Source organism: Thamnophis elegans, chromosome 2 (assembly GCF_009769535.1).
Source record: "Thamnophis elegans isolate rThaEle1 chromosome 2, rThaEle1.pri, whole genome shotgun sequence".
Lineage (NCBI taxonomy): Eukaryota > Metazoa > Chordata > Lepidosauria > Squamata > Colubridae > Thamnophis > Thamnophis elegans.
In genome coordinates this window covers 87513377-87536377 of record NC_045542.1, presented here as the reverse complement: position 1 = coordinate 87536377, position 23001 = coordinate 87513377, and the positions used below count along the sequence as shown (strand labels likewise).

Here is a 23001-nt window from a genome sequence, read left to right as displayed (position 1 = left end):
CATGTTCCTGTCTTTTGGGTAGTGATTCTTTTAAAAGTGCCAGATGGCAAACAAATTATAAACTCTTCTAAACTGGTTCGCTGAATTTAAGAACTAGCAATGTTTATTTTTTATCGGTGCACATTAACATAAAGTTTAACGACATCTGTTTGTATTGAAAATTTGCAAATCTGTTAGGAATGATGATGGGTCTTCTTTGCAACTGCGCATGAGATTTCTTGTGCTTGATTAGGTAAGTTCATTTAACTTAACAGTTCAAATGTTAATTTATTGCATTCTTATCAATAATTAATCTAGCGTTTTTTTTGCTGGTGGGTTACACAGGTAGCATTTGCATGCTATTGTAGATAGCAGCAGTGCTCTTGATGTGTCTCCACGGCCCTGCTGAGATGGAGCTGATTTTTCCCAGGTGAACTGTGTTGGGATTTCACTGTCATGCTGAGCACCAAAAGCATAAATGCAGCCGCCATCCTTCCCTCAATATGCTTCCCTTCCCTGTTCTACATTCCGTTCCCAGTATGCCTAGCCTCCCTGCTTAGCCAGTGTCACATTCAAAGGGCAATCTCAGAACAGCATTTGAATCTGAGATGCTCTCTGGTGAGCCACGCTACTTTCTTCTGCTGGAATGAATGGCAGTTATTTTCCACACGAGAGAATATTTTTGCAACACCGTGGAAAGGGAGGCAATGTAATATCTGGATAATAAAGGAATAAAAGTGCTGTTTACAAAAGGTTAAGCTTGGATCACAGAATCCTAAAAGATACAAGACATGGCTGCAACTGAGCCCAAAATTTCTATCGTTAAGCAAGGGTTGTTAAGTGAGTCTTTCCACATTTTATGACCTTTCTTGTCACAGTTGTCAAATGAATCACTGCAGTTAAGTTAGTAACAGTGTTCTTACGTGAATCTGGCTTCCCCATTGACATGGGGAGGTGCCAAAAGGTGATCACATGACCCATTGACTGCAACTGTCATAAATACATGCCAGTTGCTCAGCATCTGAATTTTGATCATGTGACCATGAGGCTGCTGCAATGATTGTAAATGTGAAAAACTTACCATAAGTCTAAGTTTGTAACTTTGTAAGATCACTAAATGAATAGCTGTAAGTCTAGAACTACCTGAAGTGTATTTAGACTATTCTAGGGTTCTACATATATGGAAATACAACAAGAATAATTAGCTCTTACATTAAAATAATTTGTGGTGTTTTCTCTTTCCAGCTACTCTAAGAACCTTTGCAAATAAATAGAAAATAAAAATGCATATGCTTTCTGTCAACTGCAGTAACTTGAAAACACACACACACACATTTTCATGATTAAGTAGACAATTTATCTACCATATTATGAACTGTAATATTACAGGAGAGAATTGGGCTGAATATGTTACAATATGTTACTCTAGATCAGGGAGAGGCAGTCAGGGGAGGCAGGGGAGGCAGAGCCTCACCACTGTCATCATGAAAAGAAAAAAAATGTAAAAGGAAAAAGGCAAGAGCTGAGGTCAGGCTCAGCTAGTTGCTGCCAGAGTCACCGTGGATGACTCTGCTTAACTGTTTAAAAAAGCCTCTAAAAAAGCACCATCTACAGGAGGAGGCAGGAGAACGACGTGCCTCATCTAGTCTGACTTTAGGCGTTTTATGATCACTCGAGCAGAGTTAAGCAAGGGTTAAAAGCCTAAAAATTCCTGACGTAGGTGAGGCACATCATTCTCCTGCCTCCTCCTGTAGAGGGTGCTTTTTTGAGGCTTTTTTAAACAGTTAAGCATAGTCATTCACGATGACTGTGGCAGCAACTAGCTCAGCCTGACCTCAGCTCTTACCTTTTTTCCTTTTACATTTTTTTTCTTTTCATGATGACAGGCAAGAGCAGAGTTGAAATCCTTTCTGAAACAGCTGGAAAAGGTACGTGTGGGTCGGAGGGAGGGGGAGGAATTCAAACTTCATCCTCCTGGTGCAGGGCTTTGGGCAAAGGGTGGAGGGAAGGATTCTGGCTCGCTTGTGCTCTCTCTCCCCAAATGTAGTTTGATTTCAGGCAGAGCCATGTTGCCTTTTCAAACCTGTAATCAGTGAAGCTGGGCTGGATCCTTCCAGGGCTTTCCAGGGGGAAAGTGTGTGTGCTCCAGTATGTCTCTTTGACTGGCTTCCTGCCTCCTCCTGTGGTCTCCCACCAATCCAACTCTGTGTGTGTGTGTGTGTGTGTGTGTGTGTGTGTGTGTATGTGTGTGTGTGTTAGTTTATTTGAGAGAGAGTTTGTTTGAGTGAGAGAGGGAAGGGGGTAGGAGAGATAGTCCAATCCAACCTTTATGTTTGTGTGTGTGTGTGTGTGTGTGTTAGTTTATTTGAGAGAGAGTTTGTTCGAGTGAGAGAGGGAAGGGGGTAGGAGAGATAGCCCAATCCAACCTGTGTGTGTGTGTGTGTGTGTGTTTGTTTGAGAAGGGGGGAGGGACAGAGGGAGGAAGGAGGGGGGAGGGAGAAGGAAAAGAATGAAGGAAACTTTTCCACAAAGGAGAAAAACAAATGCTGTTGCTTTAAATCGGAACTGAGCATGCCTGGCTATGGAATTCTGGGAGTTGAAGTCCACAAGTCTAAAAAAATTTGAAACCCACCACTGGGTCAGAGCCTCACCAGCCATAAACCTCACCGCATGTCACTGCTCGAGATATAGTCTTTAATATATAATTAATATATTATAATAAAATGCAACCAAATTATTTGGGGTGGGGGTGTCATTTAATGTCATACAATTGTAAAAGCAAGTTAAAATTGTTATTACCTTCTTATAAATTTGTGCAATTTCCTTGTATGAGCTGAGTATATTAACTATTTTTTCTGTTTCTTTACACATTGTAAAGAAATCTTTGGAAACATTGTATATATTTTTTCAATTCTGGCCTTTTTGGCATTTGTTTGAATAGCTTGCTCTTTCACAACGAAAATCAAGCATTTGTTTTTTTTTTAAATTATTCCAGTAATAAGCTGTTAGATACTAGCTTCAGTTATAGTGGTTTCCACCAAGGTCCTCTGTTCCAGCGGGAACAGAGGTTTAATCTCATTGGTCGAAGGGTCTGACAGCTCCCTATAAAAGGGCTGCTGTCAGACTCAACCTTCGCTGGATTGTTCTTACTTGTTGTGTTATAATACTGTTGTTACCTTTAGCCTTGTGTGCCTTTCCATTACCCGATTTAACATAAGCCATTGCCAGTTTTGCATTTATCCACTTTCCCGTTGACCTTTTGTAAAACTGACCATGTAATGCTTTTCCTTGCCAGCATTCTGTTGTATTTTTATTCTTTTATTTCAATAATCATATTTTTGTTTTCTAACATTAGTAAATTCCAATATTCAACTTGCATCACTGTTTGTTCTTGGCTATCTTTTATATAATCATCCAATGCATTCTTTTCTTCTTCAGCAGTTTGTTTGATTTAAAGTAAACTTCTGCCTTCATTTCTGAAGGGTTGGTATCAAGATCACTATGAAGATGTGAATGGTCAACAGTTTTCTTGGTTTTTTGGGTTCAAAGGGTGCAGTTTAGCATGTGTCCAGTTAATAAATCCAGCATTGTGCAGTATCACATGTATGGTCCAGAAATTGATGGCTTTCATGTTGCTTCTACCTTTCAATTTTGTCATTAATACTTTTCTCACATCTTGGATGTATTCTTTATTAATCACATTTTAAAGCTGTCAAGGCTTGGGGTTATCCAACTATAAAATGCTCAGATACTTGTAGACTTTATTCTGGTGATTTCTGATGGGTTGGCTAATTCCATTACTGTTCGTGATTTTATTCAGTGCATTCTCATGTATATGTAATTATAATGGCTATATTTTTATTTATGTATATACTACTTTGTTATTATCTATTAGGCAAACATATCTAACATTCATTTCTTCTCATATATTCCCCACAACAACAACCCTGTGAGGTGAATTGGCTGAGAGGGGAAATGGCCAAAATCACCCAGCTGATTTTAATGCCTAAGATTCATTATCTTCTGGTTTATAGCCTTAACCACTAGACCTAATTAGTATTATTATTTCATTATAATAGCCATCCAGTATAGCCTCTTATTTTGCACAACTGATCTCAAAAAATCTGTAATAAACAATAAAGAAAAATAACTCAAGGGTAGGAAACAATTTTATTTTCCAGAATAGAATGAAGTTAATACCACCTAAGAACCTGTACTAGGGAAAGAAAATTAACAAAGTGAGAGGTTGTGAGTATAAACATATTTTCTTTACTGTATTTACCTGAAATTAAGATTAATTCCCCTGACATAATTATCTTTAACATGAGAAGTTCAACTTGGATTCAATGAGGATATTGAACTAACAAAGATGAATATTGCTCTCTGCTTACTTCTGTGGGGCACGGGGCAATCTTAACAACAGGACTGTCTTCCCTCTCCATGAATTATGGCACTTTAATAGCATCTCATCTACTTCATTAAAAGACAAGGTTCATCAGACAATCCCAAATTCTGCACGTAACTTTTTGGAATGTACTGCTGGAAGTTGTCCAGAACAGATTAAATTGGTCTTTTTACATCCTAATTTCCTTTCATACAAGAGAAATCCAGAGTGCCTTATATTTTCTGTGTCACGCAAAATATTCATATTCTTACAGCGCAAATGTAAAAACTTCAGATTTAATGAAGAAATATAGCCAAACAAGGACCATAGGGAGATTGCTTTTCCCATGTTCCCTATTCCAAATTATTAGAAAGTATCTATTCACAGCAGAAAAATCCATTGATAATTACTTTAGACAACTACAAAAATTAAAACCAAGGCCATGTTCAATTCTACAAATGTCATGTTCAGGAATAAAATACCATAAAATGTTTTGGTTCATCAACTTCCAAAACTTTTCCTTTCTTCTCACTCCTAAATGTGATTGTAAATCTGCAAAGCTAAGAAAGGAATAACCAAAGCTTTTCATTCTTCTTTCTTTTGCCTATCTCCTTGTTTGTTTATTCAAAGCCTTAGGTCTAGGGCAGGGGTGCCAAACTGGTGGCCCGTGGGCCAGATGCGTCACATGCAGGCCACACCTACCCCAGCTCCGGAAAGGTAACCCCCCAAATGTTGTAATACACAGTCATGTGACGTGATAGAGTTTGACACCCATAGTCTAGGGAATAAAACCCCTCCTAACATGAAAGCTATGGTAAAAATAGTAAAGGAGTCCCTGCAGATTTTAATCTGCTAGTGGTTGCCAACTACAGGGGATGGTGCTCATTTCCATTTCAAGGCCATTGAGCCAGTGCTGTCCGAAGACATTTCTGCAGTCATTTGGCCAGCATGATGTTACAGACCGCTGTTACATTCCCGCGAAAATAATTCCTATTTATCTACACACATTTGGATGCTTTCGAACCGCTAGTTGGCAGGAGCCAGGGTGACGACAAAAGCTCATTGTTATATATTATGATTTGTGTTCTGTCATATTCAAAAGGGCTAGCAACTGCTCTGTGCTCCCTGATTGGTTGGGACACAGAAGAAGCTGTTGCTAGCGTACTCTGATTGGCTATTGCTGCCTATAAATACTCTGGTGACCGTTGGAACCGTTTGAATTGCTGTCATCTCTCTTCTGTAACTAATAAAGTACACCTACTGGCTTATCCATGGCTCCTGTGTTCCCTCCCACATCAGTATGCAACAACTGGCGACGAGGATGGGATGAGCAATTCCCACAGGGCCTGGATCAAGAAAAAAGCCAGTCGCAGCCACCTCTGTTATGCAGAGGTCCAGAGGCTACCCGAGGCTACTGTCCAGCAGCAGCAGCTGTGGCCACCGCGGCGTCTATGCCAACTTGCACTGGTGCCAAGGACGAGCAGTGGACAGCGGAAACCGAGGCCAGCATGCGCCCAGCCAAACCAGTTCCTAGCCAACTGTCTGGGCCCAAGGTCATTGGGTGGTCTGGCCACTCCGCCTGCTTGCAAAGCCAGTCCGCCTCCCTACACATGAGATCAGCCTGCCAATCTCCAGGAGAGCTGCCTCTACTAGCCGTCGCCGAAGCCGAGAGCCGAACTCTGCCTCACCACCGGCCTCCGTTCTTCAAAACTGCACTGCCGGCTCGCCCTCTACGCCCTCGCCATCACCTACTGCCTCCGCTCCGTTTCGTGGCTTCAAGAGTGACACACCGGTCGAATTGAAGTCATTTAAGCCTCTGCCGGCTTGCAGAACTGCCTTTACAAGTTGTCAAAGCCTTCCGAGCCAAGCCGCAGCTCAAATACACATTCGGCTACATTGTAACAGCCTTCTACTTTCCTGAAACCGTCTTGCTACTTTGTTTCTTACTGCCGGTCTAGCCGGTTTTCATCGATACAGTGTTACGAAACATGCTGAAAATGAATTAAAACAAAAAGGAATGTGAGGGGAAATTATTAAAACAAAAATAAATAAATTAACGAAATAAAATGGTGAATATGCACTGGGGGGTAAGGAGAGTGGGGAAACTAAATTAATTGAAAAAGGAGTTGAAACTACTATGCTTCTGGGCGTGTTCTTTTACTTGGGGAAACTAAATTAATTGAAAAAGGAGTTGAAACTACTATGCTTCTGGGCGTGTTCTTTTACTGTATTCATTATTTTTGAATTGCTAAAGTTGATAAAAAAACTCCCCCCTTCAACTGAGCTGGGGGGAAGGAGTGTTATATATTATGATTTGTGTTCTGTCATATTCAAAAGGGCTAGCAACTGCTCTGTGCTCCCTGATTGGTTGGGACACAGAAGAAGCTGTTGCTAGCGTACTCTGATTGGCTATTGCTGCCTATAAATACTCTGGTGACCTTGGAACCGTTTGAATTGCTGTCATCTCTCTTCTGTAACTAATAAAGTACACCTACTGGCTTATCCATGGCTCCTGTGTTCCCTCCCACATCAGTATGTAACACTCATCTCATTGTATGATGCTCAGGTCTTGAACCTGGACTGCCAGCTTTACAGATGACAAGCCCAGTATCTTAACTGTGATCCACCACACCACCCCAATAATTAAATGATAAAAAATGAAACAATATGATGACAAAGCTACCCCTTATAGTTTTTTAGGTATAGGAAGAAGACTCTAAGTTACATATTACCAGTGCAGTTGTTTTTCCTGTCTTACCATCAAAGGGAGCACTAAAGCATTGTACATGTTTTCCAGAATTAAAAATGTCTCTGGTTTATACAATTAGCAGCATTATATAGAACATTTTCCATTATCAGACCCTTGATCAATTCAGCAAAAATGGATTGGGAATGAAAAGTAAATGTTTGTGACTGGATTCCTATATCCAAGTAAGCTATATTTTGGTCTTGTGTGCGGTGAATAAATAGAGGATATAGTTTTGATGTAATCTCTATAATTTCAGTGTTTTGATGTCGTACAATCTTTTTATTTTTCTGGTAGACCAATCCAATATATATTAACCCACATATAAATCTTGTTGACGGGAACATACTGGTAAATGAATAAATAGAATGGAAATCAAGAACACAATTTCTTTTCATTTTTTACACAAACTTAACGTATGTACATGAATCTAAAACTATTTTATGTAAAATACAAAAGTTAATACAACTTGACAGTGTGATTTTGATGACTGAATTCCAGTTTAATTTTAATGACTAAATTTAAATGAAAATTGAACACATAGAGTCCCCAGTTTGCTTCTTTAGAGCAGCCTTAGTCCATGTAAATCCCTAACATACACTGATAGGTTGGGAGCTGTATGCTGAAATGATTTCCGTAACAATAAGAGTGAAAAGAAAGATAACTTCATGCTGCATTGTATCAATAAACCCCACTGTTTTTCTAGTTACAAAATGAATATACTGATTAAGTGAATTATCTTATAACTGCCCAATTTATGAGGTTCCTTTTATTTACATTCTAATCAATAATTTTAAGCAAGTCACTTTTTATATACTAGTATATATTCAATATATGTGTCAAGTAGTCTCTGAAGAACTACAGAGAGAGAGAGAGAGAGAGAGAGAGAGAGAGAGAGAGAGAGAGAGACGAAATGAAACTGATTATAACAGCAGAATGATTAGCATCTTGAAATTAAGGCAATTCTAACATGAAATACAGAGAAAGAGAATTGGGATCATTAGAATGCAAATAGCACAAGAACATTAGCAACCCCCCAAATGCAAGTAATAAAAATAAGCAGCTAACACAACATTAGAGTCAATAGTTCCCCTTAATAATAAAAAAATTCACAGTTGCATAAAGAATTGAATTAACTGTTAATGTAGTCTTTCAGGGTGAAAAGTTTGAGATTAAGTACTGAACAGAACATTGTTAACTGTGCACCTTAACATGATATTACGTACTAAAAATATGCATTAAAAGTACCAATCCTCCTCTGCCAAATTATAAATTATAGCCAGCATATAAATTGTGGGGATAGGAATGGTTGTGAAGCGCTGAAAAGATGGCTTGAAATTGTACACAAAAAATTGTCTTGAGCTTCTAATATGAACAGAGATATATTTTAATTATATTCCAATACAAAATCTGAATCTGATATTGTTGACTGTGTGAAATTCTAGTTTAAATCTAGAAAGACAGACACTTTTCAGAGAACATAGGAGGCTAACATTTTTATCTTATTCTTTTTCTTAGTGTATGGCTTGCTTAGTTATAGGGCCCACTTATTTTGGTATTGTGCTTCCCAAGTTCTTACACCGAAGCTCATCAAAGCATGATGTGACAATGGGTTTTTGTTTTTCAGTCAATTTGTTCTAAAACCTTGTGTTGATTTTGGTTGAGAAGGAGTGACTATGCCATTTCTTCTCAATTGGCTTCAGTATCTATGGAAAGCTACAACCTATGACCACGCGTGCCGGAAGTGGCACACAGAGCCATCTCTCCAGCCATGTCAGCTGTCGCCTGTTGCTCTTCAGGGTTCTGGCGCACACATGTGCATTGGCCAGCTGGTCTTCACATGCGTGGTAGCACGAGAAACCAGAAGTGCAGCTTGCCCTGGTGCACAAGCACGCACCAGGAAACTGAGCTTTCCGTTTCTGGCACTCACATGTGCGCTAGCCAGCCATTCTTCGCACATGCATGCACGTCAGAAACCGGAAGACCAGGTGACTGGCATGCATGCACATGCCGGAAAATGGAAGCTCAGCTTCCAGGCTCATGCATATGTGCCAGGGAACTACTCTTCCAATGTCTGCGCTCCTGCATATATGCGCCATGGAGCTGCTCTTCCAGTTTTCAGCGCTCCCCCACATGCATGTGCGTACTCCCATTTCGACACTTGGTGCCAAAAAGGTTCGCCAACACTGACCTAGGTCTTCCTCATCCTAGCCCAGAGTCTTAATTACATCACCATACTGACTCTCAAACCTAACATTTTTCTAATAACAAAAATAAATAAATGAATACATTAAAAATAAAAAAAGAAACAAAAAGACCTTCAAAGACTAGGCTCAATGGACCACTGGTTTTTTTTTCTGACACGAATTTTCTACATTTTTATGTTTCAGTGGAAGAAAATACAAATTTTAGTATGATGCATGTCATAAGTTTAAATTAGTTTTAATGAACCAACAAAAAGTATTAAACCTGAAGGATCATGTACATAACTACAACAAAGCTGATAACATGTCTGGTTATAATTACTATATAATCCTGCTGATCATTCTGTCCAAGTATATGTTGCTTCCTCTGGGAAGACAGATGTATTTAGATAAACTGCATAACTTTTCACAGAAGTACAGAATCCAATTTCTTTTTTCTCCCATCATCCTTAAGATTTCAGGATCACTTTTGTCAAATTAGATCCTTGATTGAAGCAATAGTAACCAGAATTTATATTACCGTGAGAAATGGTCTCTGCATGTTCCCTTAAAAAAAAAAAACCTCCCAAAACCTTTAGCAGCAGATTTGGCATGAAAAAAGAGCTAGAACAAGTTTTTAAGTGAGTTCAAAGTGTTTTGAACATACTTCTATAGTTTCTATGGAAATACCAGTTGTTACCAAAGAGACTATACAAAATTATAGCTGAGAGCATTGTGTTAGCTAGAGCAATATTGCAGGATTTGTCAAATTGTTTTCCTGTAATAATTATGGATCCTATGTTTTCAGGACTACCAGTTCTGAATTGAAGTTGTAACCGTGGTGAACAATTACTAAGGCCAATAGAATATGTATTATCATGTTAACCTATGCTCCTTTTTCTATTTTACTTGCTTTTTGCCAGATTTCCAAGCGCTAAATTGTATTTTTTATTAGTGTTTCCAGAATTTGACTGTCAATATAACTCTCACTCTTTTATGTGCACTGTATATGACACAAACATTTCTAGCACATTGTTATTTAGGTCCACTGAGAGGTGTACCATTAATCTTGGGAGATTCTTGAACTCACAGTGAAACAAAACACATTTATCAACAGTATCTTTCACTGCTGACCTTTGGAGAAGTCAAGACTAATCCTAATTCCATCACATTTCGTCAATGCTAGAGTAAATCTTTCAATTCTATGTTTGGACATCTGCAACCATACCAGCATATTTTTATCCCATTAAATTTAGCAAATGTTGCCAATATGTTCTAATATAAGTTTGTTCTTTCTTCAAGAAACTGGCGCTAAATGTTAAAGAGTCAAATCATATTTTTATATATTTCAAGATCATTTTGAGGTCCTGAATAATTAACTCAATGTTATATTTCAAAACAGCATCCTAATTAAAATGCAAGTTGCTGATGAAATTTAAAAACATAAGAACAGATAACTCTTGTTATATGAAAAAACTGTCTAAAATGTCTAAATTAAAAGATTTAAAAAATGGATATGCTAAGAATTTCTCAGACAGGCAAAAATAGCTTGATGTACACAACATAAAACAATTTCAATATTTCTTTTACCTTGATCAAAAGGCTTGTTTGGATTCCAGTTTCTGAAATAATCATCCTAAATGAAAAAAGATGGATATAATTAAATTACATTTTAAGCCCTCTTTCAGTCATATGCATGACTGAACACATGATGTAATGCAGGGCTGTCAAACTGCAGACAGTTTAGTAAAGGGGAAAAAAGTCCCGATATGTCACATGATGACGTTGTGACAACACGAGTTTGACACCCCTTATCTAATGGGTATATATGCAAACCTGTTCACATATCTTCTTGGCAAAGAACTATTTTTACCAGATTTTATCAGATTTTGCCCTTCTAATTGGCAGTGCCTGAATGAAGTTCTTTCAGACTATTCCATTGCAAACTTTAAATGATTAAAATGCATATATTGAGTTATGAACAATAGTACTATCCTATGAAGGGATGAATCTGTTTTCATTTGAACTTTACATCATGAAGCCAATATAAGCATTAGCCATTTCTATTATGGGTATTATTAACTTTTTTATGATTCTTAGTTATTACAGTATTTATCAGATGTGATCATGTTTGATTTTCCCTGACATAATTACTTGGGGAAATAGGGATAGAGATATGCCATTTCTTAAGAATAGAAGATAATTAAAAGGAGAAAATGGCTGCTCACACTAGAGTAGGTGCATTGAATATAAGATTAGATAACATAAGCTAACTTTGGAAGAACAGGGTTTTTAACCTTGCCAATTGTTTCATTGATTTTTTTTTAAATTCCTAAATAGGATTTCATTATTTCCTATCCCTGCTTTTCAGGTGAATCCTTCTTTTCCCTTAAATCCATCCCAGGTTTTTTCTCATCCTCATTTTTTCTTCCTGGCCAGGAGCATTCCTTCTGTTTTTTGTTTAGTCTATTGTAGAAACAGTATGGGAAGCCAGTACTTGGATAAACAGTGCATTTCTGTCTATGTCTACATGGGAAAAAGAATGTTTGCTATATATAGGTCGATTCACTTTATAAAGGGCTCAACTTATTTTATTAGCAATGAATTTTGATTAAATGTATTAATTCATTTAATTATTTTTAAATTTTTGTTTCTAGTTTTTGCCTTGCTGTTATTCAGGGGTACCATGGTAGATATATCATCAAGGTGGCGCAGTGGTTAGGGTGCAGTACTGCAGGCCACTTCAGCTGACTGCTATCTGCAGTTCAGCGGTTCAAATCTCACCGACTCAAGGTTGACTCAGCCTTCCATCCTTCCGAGGTGGGTGAAATGAGGACCCAGACTGTGGGGGCAATATGCTGACTCTGTAAACCGCCTAGAGAGGGCTGAAAGCCCTATGAAGCGATATATGAGTCTAACTGCTATTGCTATTGCTATATATGATCTGGATAGGCATACACATATACATTTATTGGAGAACATTTTCCGAGTTAGTCTTAAGACGAAGTTAAAGTTGGCAGTTCTATATAGAAAACGGGAGAATCTCAGTATTGCCTGGAAAACATTTTCATCCATAGGAATGAAGAAATACAGTATGGATTAAATAATGTATTTGACAATTTAAATATTAGAGAAGGAATACAGAATCTACTATGATAGAAAGGTGCAAAATAGTTTTAATTGACTAGGGGGCAATTACATTGAAGAATATGCAGCTCATGCAAGTAGTTTACTCACACTGAGTAGTAAAGCTATCGAGCCTTGAATTCATCTTGCCATTTTCTAATTAAAGGACAAAATGAAAGAGGGATCTTAAGAAGGTTAGTCATCATAAAAGTTTACAATGCAAGAAAATAAATTACTTGCATGAGCATACCAAAAATATTATCAAGAATAACTCTAATAAATTCTAATTTCTCCTCCATAAATTAAAATTATACATATTTATTACATCTTTTATTGCATATACTATCTATTTCTTAAATAATCTAAACCGAGAATTGTAAAGGAATAAAAAAGCTTCAGTTTTTTTTTTAGTTTCAGAGCATATGGAAGCTTATACATTTTAAGAAACATAGAAACAATGAATATTTCACCAGTCAATGAACTGTAGTTTTGTTTCTGAAGAAATATTCATGTATAATAACTATAACCTAAAGATAATTTCAGAGAAGTATCTCATAAATTTGAAAAGAATGTCATAACACAAGAAAAAATTGGCACAGCAATAAAATATCCATTATTGAAATATTTTTTTCCAAAACACAAATATTATTTGTGCTGACAATGAGAGAAATTATAGATGAGAATAAAATCACAATAATAGGAAACAGAGAATGCAATAAAGTGTATCTGTTAAAATCATGTAAACTCTATAGCATTTAACTATTATTATATTATACAGTATCATATATTCCTCCAAAATCATTTAGTACAGCATCATGTATCAAGTTCAGTTCTCAGTATGATCAGTGAATTGATTATATATGTATTTGAATACTATTATGATATAAAATGCTTAATCACAGTTGGGCTGTGTCCAAATGTTTCAGATTAGGAACACATGAATGCTACAAATAAATTCTTTCTTTCCATCACAATTTCCACTCTATGGAAATGGAACTTGATTGAATCTTGTTCAACTGAATATTCCTATACTGAATATGACTAAATTAATATAGCTAAATTGGTATCCAAAATTACAGGGGAGAATTTAAGAATTCAGTTGCAAAGGTATTTACTCAAGTTTGAACTCAATCATCTTTACAAATCAAATTGGGTGTTTTATTCACAAGATTGAATCTGATGATTTGATTGATATATTTTTTTTACAGTTTCAAAAATATTTTGTTGAAGTTAGATGGGCTGCAAACCAATTTAATAATAAATTATAACAATAATAAAAATAGTTTGTTCAATCCCTTGAATTATTAATCTAAATCCAATTATGATTTTTAAAAATCTTCAGGTTGAAACCATGAAAATCTGACAACTATTTAACCATTTCAATCAAAACATACCCGGTGACACATCCTTAGCTTGAATGTTTCTCAGAAAAGCATGTTTCTAGATGTGAGAAACTTCCCTTGTAAAAAAGAAATGAGCATAGATAACCAATGCATAGCAAGTGTCACTGATAAAGGTCAAAGGACTGCTGATAAAGATAACAGGATTGCTCATTAAGTTATTTGGCATTCTATGTCCAGCTACAGGGTTGAGTTTCCTGAAAACTTACCTATGCTAGATTCTGGCATTTTTCTTAACTATACAATGTCCAAAGTTCACAAAATGTCTGACCTCTCTCTAAAATAAAGTTAGCATCCTCTAGCAACATGAACTTTACGTCTAGAGTGCAGAGTTTAATAAAAAAAAGTATACACAGTTTAGAGTAATCCAAAGCATGTAGACATGCAATAGTTTCTAAAAGTATGAATTAAATGTATCAGATCTTAATTGGATGAAATTTTTCAGGGGAGTTTAGCTTGGTTGCTGAGTTACTGAATTTTGGGTTGAGCTACTGTATTAAACATGATGGATATAATACATTATGCATGATTAATTATATGTAATCTCATTTATTTCTGTGGAAGAGTTGAAAACATTATTTTGTCTTTTAAAAATAGATAATAAGTAGATAAATTTATCAGAAATGAGAATGCAAATTTAAATAAGTAACAATTTAATATCACATATGCCCTCATAATTTCATAAAAGATGTAGACAGGTGGGAGATAACAAATTAAATATTTTAGGGCAGCAAAAAGTAGAACTGAATGAAAATTTCAACACAATGTAGGGCATTTTTTTAAAAAAAATACTCCAGTATTTATATAAATAAGAAAACATACCTCAACCTCCTGATCACGGAAGCATAATAAATAAGAGGAAACAAAAGAATTATATTAAATGATGTGAAACTTTCAGCTTCTTATCTAGCAATAATACACATTATTGTATTAATATTAATGCAATGGATAATTTAAAATCTGAAGATGTAAATCTGTTTAGATAGATATTTAATACAGACATTTAATTCATACACATTTTTCTTCAGTAAACCTTCTACACCAATCGAAAATATATGTTAGCTTCCAAATTCATGGCAAATATTGCATCAGGCGCAAGAAATTTGGAAGTCAAGGTTAGGTCCAAAATAAGTAGAAGTTTATTCCATGCTACCTCTGTATAATAATCTCACACATGCCAGGTTGGCCTTCTCATCCATGATAAAATCATGAATGAGGGAAGCTTTGTTACAGACTGACCTGGCATTCAAAAGCAGGAGCCAGATGCCAGGGCCACTGAAGTTTAATTCAATGTTCAGGACTGATATCAAGAAGCTGGAACATTTCAAGACAGCAGTTCCTCTATCCCCACTCCTTCTCCCCCTCCCCTCATGATTCGATGGGTGAACTGTTCTTCCTGCTAGGAATCTGTTTTCCTGTAAATTAAATTTATTATTCCACAAACTACACTCAGGAACCAAAGAGTTCTTGACTTTCTTCTGTGTGACATGCATTCAGATTTTTGAATAGTCCTATCAAATCCTCCTGTTGTCTTCTCAATGCTATACATTCTCAGCAACTTAAAATTATCTTTGTAAGACTTCAATTTCTAATATCGTGATTATTCCCTTGGGCATTTGGTAATCCTGTTTCAGTTGGTATAACTTCTTCTAGAATATGATGTTCAGAACTACAAATATGACTCAAGTCTGAATCTTACAAAAACAGATTAAAGTGAAAATATTATCAAGAGTTATTCTTGAACGTGGATTGCTGTTTTTGTTACCAACCTGACCTTGCTAGACAAACTGAAACAATCACTTTATGCATATGTACAGAGTCCATTACGGAATAAAGAAAAGCCAATGAATTTTCCACTGTCATCTTTTCTGGACTACAGTAAAGAAAATTAATTGATCCCTATGGATTTTCTTCTTAAGGGCACACATTCTTTTTAGTCACCTACAGTAGGGCTGATTTAGGGAGCCAAAACAACCTTTTGACTCCTGCTAAACCAGAAAAGATTATAGTAACAGCATAAGGAGGACATAACCTCTCCATTTCTCAGCAGAGGGAGCCAGAGTTGTCCAAAAGTATTTCCATGGTCATGTAGCCAGCATAACTGTACACCAAGGCACACGGAATGCTGTTATCTTCTGACTGAATTTTTGTACTCACATTTTCATGTTTTCAGACTGCTAAGTGGGCAGGAGCTGGGGCAGAAATACTCTGCCTTCCAGGGGCATCTTATTGCCATTCCCACCCTTAATTTAGGGGAAGATAAAAATAGGACAACTCCCAACTTCAGTGGCATGATCTTATGCTGCTGAGGACTGTAGAACTAGGGCGAGATGAAAACTTTTCTTTAGAGGAAAAGAGCAGGAAATAAATAAAAAAGTAATAAATAAAACGTTAAAAATAAAAAACACCCCTCCTGCCGTTTTCATTATTTCAGAGGAACTCTGGTCATTCTCACCACCATCATAATAAGACAAAATCAATTGATAAAAATCAATACTCTCATAGGTAAATAACAAGTTACCTGGAACTGAAAGCACATGTGTTTAAGTTAACAATTCAACAATGTTCTTAGTAGAGCCTCTCCTCTCCCTACATTTCAAATGTAGGTCATTAAGATTTATCCACTGGGTTAACTATGGTTAAGTAGTAGGTAGGTAGGTAGGTAGGTAGGTAGGTAGGTAGGTAGGTAGGTAGGTAGGTAGGTAGGTAGGTAAGACAAGACAAGACAAGACAAGACAAGACAAGACAAGACAAGACAGGATGACAAACACCAATACATGATATACTTGACCATACTTTTCCAGTATAGCTATATATTAAAAAAAACCTATTTACTAAAAAATATCCCTAATTTTGGTCTCAGAGGTGGGGGTAGTACATAACATTCAAACAGTGTCTTGAGTCCATTTGGCACATAATATTTTTACCTTTAGCTTTTTTATATATGAATGAATCAATTCAATTTATGGGATAGGATGAGTTTCAGGAACATGTCAACTATGAACATCAATGACTATGATAAGAAGCTGTGTGCTTGATACTGCATACAGCTTATACAGGAGCGTTAGCGAATTTTGTTAAACTTTGAATTATGAATCAAAGTGGCTAATGTGGGTTGAAATAAACATTATGCAAGATAAAGCCAAGTCTCTATAAAACAACCAAACCCAAAGTGGTAAATTTTGTACGTGATTTTGCTTTTATGTCTCCTTAAAATGCTAGGAGGGAGAAATATGGAGTAAAGTAATTGACAGATTGGCCTTTTAATCTTATCTTTTTCTTAATACCCATTCTGGAACTGTAATCTCTTGTCCATTATTTTATTGCCCCTGTGTTGATATTACTGTAAAGTGTTCTGTAATTAATATACTATATTAATTTAATGAGTGACTTATCTATCTGTATATCATCTCTGTTTCTGATAAATTAAATGATACTGTGGACATCCTATCTAGGATCTTGAGGCTCTGAGGATTGGATAAAGAAGGTTTCAGCTGAACTTGGCAAAAATCAGTGGCTTTGGGTTTGGAGTCCTTTTGGTTTTGGGATTATATCATCTCTGATGATAGATGGGTTGCATCTATTGTCTATTATTCTTGCTTTAGCTGGGTTTTAAAAAATATTTGTTAAGATAAATGATTCTTTAAAAATAGTGGTGTATGCTTGTTTGTGAGATGAGCAGCTATATAATAGCAATAGCAATAGCAATAGCAGTAGACTTATATACCGCTTCATAGGCCTTTCAGGTCTCTCTAAGCAGTTTACAGAGAGTCAGCATATTGCCCCCAACAATCTGGGTCCTCATTTTACCCACCTCGGAAGGATGGAAGGCTGAGTCAACCCTGAGCCGGTGAGATTTGAACCGCTGACCTGCTGATCTAGCAGTAGCCTGCAGTGCTGCATTTAACCACTGCGCCACCTTGGCTCTTAATTAGACAGATAGAGAAAAATTCTATATATTACCTTACTGAGTTACTCCTTACTAAAGCTTTGGAATATCTCCATAATCTACAATCTTTTAGAGTTTATCTTAACTTTATCCAGGTCCAATCCTATCTGGGATTTTCAATCAAAGTGCTTGGGAGGAGGATGTTAAATGCAAGTGTATTAAAATTAACACAGATTAATAGCTATTGCAACACTTGATTTCCTTCACATGATTTACCTACTTCTGATGATCCTGTTTGCCAATCTCTGGCTTCTGATTAAGGAATCTGTCAACTTCTTAAGTGAATGTTAGAAACAATGGGAAGCTAAGGCAGTTTATGTAATTTGACCATGAGGGGAATTCATAAATCATTTATTTTGTTTTTATAAATGACAATCAGTAAATCGGTTTTTGTATAACTCGTCTCAACTCATCCTTCTTAAATCTGATACATCAGTTACCCTTATAGTTATCTTTGCAGGAGAGGGAATGGTGTTTGGATACTATCAAATATATTAATATATTAAAATGATATTTAATGCAGTTGTCCTATAAATATCAGAATATAAAGGAGCTTAATCACAGTTTTCTGTATTATTTTTCTAAATGTTTATTAGGTGTCCTATCAACTAACAATTAATTAAACTGTAGATTTCTCCAGGATGATCTATCCCTAAAATGTCCTCCTGATTTCCAAAGTTCTATTCTACTTTATTGCCACTGAAATGGAATCAAACCACTGTGCCACTTATCATCCTCTTCTCTTTCCTTTCAGCACATAAAGTAGTTGTCTTCTGATTGTAAATGTGTTTGATGGAGCTTCATCTGGGTTCTGTCTTCCTGGCATGAGTGAACAATAAGACATATTGGAGGAGGAAGGGAACTTTCAGGTGTTTATTTCTGCAGAAATAGAAAGCTTCATGCTTGGGTAAAAAAAAAAGGTAAAGGTTTTTCCTATCTAGTCGTGTCTGACTCTAGGAGATGGTGCTCATCTCTGTTTCTTAGTCGAGGGAGCTAGCGTTGTCCAAAGATGCTTATGTGGCCATGTGGCCAGCATGACTATACACTGAGGTGCATGGAATACTATTTATCTACTTGCATTTGTATGCTTTTGAACTGTTAAGATTGGCAGGAGCTGGGGCAGGAAAGGGAGCTCACCCCATCAAATGGTACTTGGGCCTCAAACTTGTACAAGATGGGAAACCTTCTTAATCCTATCATTGTCAGGAGTTTCCTGCTGCGTGTCTGTGTCAGTTTTGCAATGAAGCTGGCAGAGAGCAGGGGAAGCTTAAAACAGTCCAATGGGTAATTTAATCAGTTCTAATATTTGACTTGTTTCTACCTAATTTGATTAATTCCTTGCTGATGTGATATTGAAAGCGTTATTTGAGAATTTTTCATATAGAAGGCAACACTTTTGCTATTGCTCCTTCTAAGGGAGCAATAAAGGGGACTGTCCTTATATGAAGAATGCCATTTTATATTTTCTATTCATCATTATCTATTCTCATCAAACTATCAAATGCAAGTGCTTCTTTGCAGGCTCATACAGCTGTTCAGAACCTGTTCCTCATTGTTTTCATAGTCTCTTTGCTGGTTAAAAAAAAAGATTTCCTATTTGCTTGTAAGATAATGTAAGAATTATTTTTTTTCTGTTGTTACTGTTTCTAGGTCTAATATGTAGCTAATATTTCTCAACTACATCCTTAGCAGCATCAAACAAAATCTCATTAAATGCTACTGAGCAGACTTCACAAGATTGAACAGACCATGACTTGAACAGTCTCATAGCTGTTTATTGCTCCCTGTAGTACTATTAGGATCAAAGCTTTTGTATCTTTTCTTATGTCATACTGGCATGAGAGTCCTGTGGGACTGAGATAGGTTATAAGTGCTGTCAATTAATTAATTAATAACTAATGCAAAATATGAGATTCTACCATATTACACTGAAGCCCCAAAGAGAGTTTGGTGTCACATAGTTTGATAGTATAAGCACTGAACTTCTCTGTGTCAGTGCAAAGAAGAAAAGGTTTGACAAGCAATGGTGGAATTTTAAAAAGTCAGATGTAAGAATTAATAGAAAAGGAGAGTGGGAGAAAATATACTTAGCTTAGAGGTTAGAAAGAATCTGATTAATTATGGAATGAAACAAAATGTGGAAAGGCTTAGCAAAAGCAGGAAATTAAACTGTCGAGTCATAGAAAACCAGAAAGAAAGAAAGTTAAAGAGGAAATAATATTAATTGCTTAAAGCCTCAATTAGATAAGGAACTAATAGAATATGTTGTAATGTGCAACTGGTATATTTTGGGTGGAATATATCATCATTACCTCAGACAATTATCATCTCTTTATATTCAATGTAGAGTGCTGGTTGCTAAAATTTACACATTGGAATTCTGAATAATAAGTGCATATCTCACTATCTTGCTATCAGAGGAAGAAAGGAGTTCTACATGAAAGAAAGAATTATCTAAACAGGTCTAAGTGGAAATAAAAGCAGATGGTTCCTGGAAATAAAGCTAAATGATAACACAAGTACACTCAGTTACAAGGCGGGAAACAAATTCCAGAAAAAAGTGGGATTTAATTCTTAAGTAGCGCAACATCCATGGATGGAACTTAGGGAGTTGCTTGAAGTTAAATGAAATTAAGCACTCAATGTTGTTCCATTATGAAATCTGCAGTAAATAAATTTAACAAATAAATAAATAATCTTCCTCCTAGTGTTTTTCCCGCAAATGCAGAGTCCACTTTTCAAGTCAACAAACACTATCTTGCATGATTAAACACAGTATCTGAGTCCAACTGGACATTTTTGATGTCCGTATTTATTGTATCTTGCCATCTTTGCTTTGGCCTTCCACATGGGTTCTTTGCCATGTGTATTAAAGTGGAAGACGATGTAGACAATGGTGTGGGGTTGCTCCCACATTTTCTCTGATATTGGTGCGGTGCACATTTTCTTCCAAACTGTGTCATTGCTGACATGGTCAGGGAAGGAAATGTCTAATGACCAATGAAGCACGCACATATAAATAACTGAAATATTCTTCCATCTACTGTATGTCTCTACTGTATGTCTCTACACTGCAATTATTCAGAGTTTTATAAGATCCCATCTGAAGATGACAAGAATAAAATTTGGATTCAGCTCCATGAAAAATATTTGACCTATTACTTAGTTATGACCACCTCTTAAGTACTCCATAAAAAAATTACCAAGATAGACCCATGCTGCCATAATTGGCAAAGTGCTATCAGAAAACTCTATTGCCAACTGTACAGTTTTTGAAAGTAAATTTGCTTGTGCAAAATGCAACTGCACAGGCAATTATCTGTGCTTTTAGAACAGCACATATTACACCTCTGTGAAATGGATGGTCAAATAAATTTGATGAATGAATGAATGAATGAATGAATGAATGAATGAACAAACAAATAATTCATAGGAAGGATTAGCTTTCCACTTTCATTTCCTCTACTTTATAATATTGGAGTTTAATCCAACATCAGGGCAATATGAAAACAGTAACTGCTGTTTGTAGTGTTTGCTAATACTAATCCAGAGCATAATATAACATTCCCCTGAGGCTAAATGCCTAATGAAATAAATTGTAATGTCAGCAAATTATACATTTTAATGCAAATATAGATTTCCCAGTTGTAGTTTTAGTTAAAAAGGATAGTTTTTCAACCTTCTATGAACAATGTGATCTTTCTAGCAATCTTTTTCTATTTGGTTTCTTGGGAAATGTGGAATATTCATTCAATTAGTCTGGCTTCCACAATGAGTGGATAGTAGGCAGCAAGGGAATATTCCTTTCTCTCTCTTTTTCTGATGGCAGAAGGAACCCTTGAAGACATCATGATATATTTCCCAAGATGGGTAGAATTCAGGAGATATTACTTTTGCACATGACAAGACAAATGGATAGAATACAAAAAAGGAATGTTTTAAATATCAGCAAGGTTGGAGTGGCAGGTATACTTATGGGAATTAGGAGGTTTCTAAGTCACTACAACTCAACTGCTAATGAAATTAAATGAGATGTTCTGGTTTGGGGAAAAATTGTTTGCTTTGTAAACAATGAATATAAACTCATCCATTCCTACAAAATACAACAGGAAGGTTTTTTTTCTATTCAGTCATATTAAACTTCCTCTCTTTTAACTCATAGTTTTTCCATATTTGTTTAAAGTTTAGAGTTTTTTTTAGTTCTCATAGAATGAAAACTTTCCTCAGTTTATTCACAACAAAGCTGACACAGACCAGTGTTTCTGCTTATAAAGATAAAATAGTGGATTGTAGTAAAATGAGCCGCAGTGGTGCAATGGTTAAAATGCAGTACTGCAGGCTATTTCAGCCAACTGCTAGTTTCAATTTGGCAGTTCAAATCTCACCGGCTCAAGGTTAACTCAGCCTTCCATCCTTCTGAGATGGGTAAAATGAGGACCCAGATTATTGGGGACAATATGCTGACTCTGTAAACTGCTTAGAGAGGATTGTAAAGCACTATGAAGCGGTATATAAGTCTAAGTGTTATTGCTATTGCTAAAATGGAAAGTCTGTCAAAACAAACTCACATAAGTAGTAACTTTCAATAAATGCAAGATTCTTTGCACTGTTACAAAACTAGATTGCCTTTCTCAATGGTGTTATTTTTTCCTTGCTATATTTGGATGTATGTATCCAATAGCACAATATAATAAGAAATCTTCCCCAAATAGAGCTCAACATCTAGAGAAATGGTCTCTGTTGTTTTCTTCTGGAATTTTTAAATATCCCAGTCTAGTGTATAGTACTAGTATTCTCTGGAAGACTCTCATTGAACCATTAGCCAGGTATGAGTTTGCTTAGCTTCCAAGCTCAATGAAGTAGGCAGGTCCTCTGTCAATTATGTTCAGAAAGCCACTCATAAATGCCAACAACCCCGAGGGAAAACACATTCCTTTAGTGTGGTTTTAAAAAACCCTGTAGTTTGAATGCCTAAATGCCTCAGAGCCAGTGCTTGAGTGCTTGATTTTGAATGAAAGCACCTAGCATAAAGGGAAATTTGGTAGAATGATGGAACATACTGCATAATGTCATACCTACATACACATTGTATAAAAAAGATAGTATGTTTTGGGAATGTCATATTATATACCAAATAAGAACTATCCACAGGAACTGGGAGGTAGTATCAGATCTTTAAGGTTCTCTTCAATTAAAAATAAAATAAGTGTCTAAATAAAATAGGGTTTTAGTAA

At 36.2% G+C, this 23001-nt stretch overlaps 1 protein-coding gene across 1 annotated transcript in view; it reads right to left on the bottom strand.

Moving 5' to 3' along the window:
• Positions 1-23001, bottom strand: part of SPOCK1 (SPARC (osteonectin), cwcv and kazal like domains proteoglycan 1) — a 469310-nt gene that overhangs the window by 326896 nt on the left and 119413 nt on the right. Inside the window, exons 2-3 of the mRNA XM_032208795.1 lie at positions 14641-14649; positions 10883-10928 (exon numbers count right to left, since the gene is read on the bottom strand). Of these exons, the coding sequence (XP_032064686.1) occupies positions 10883-10928; positions 14641-14649 (55 nt within the window). The remainder of the gene's footprint in view (positions 1-10882; positions 10929-14640; positions 14650-23001) is intronic.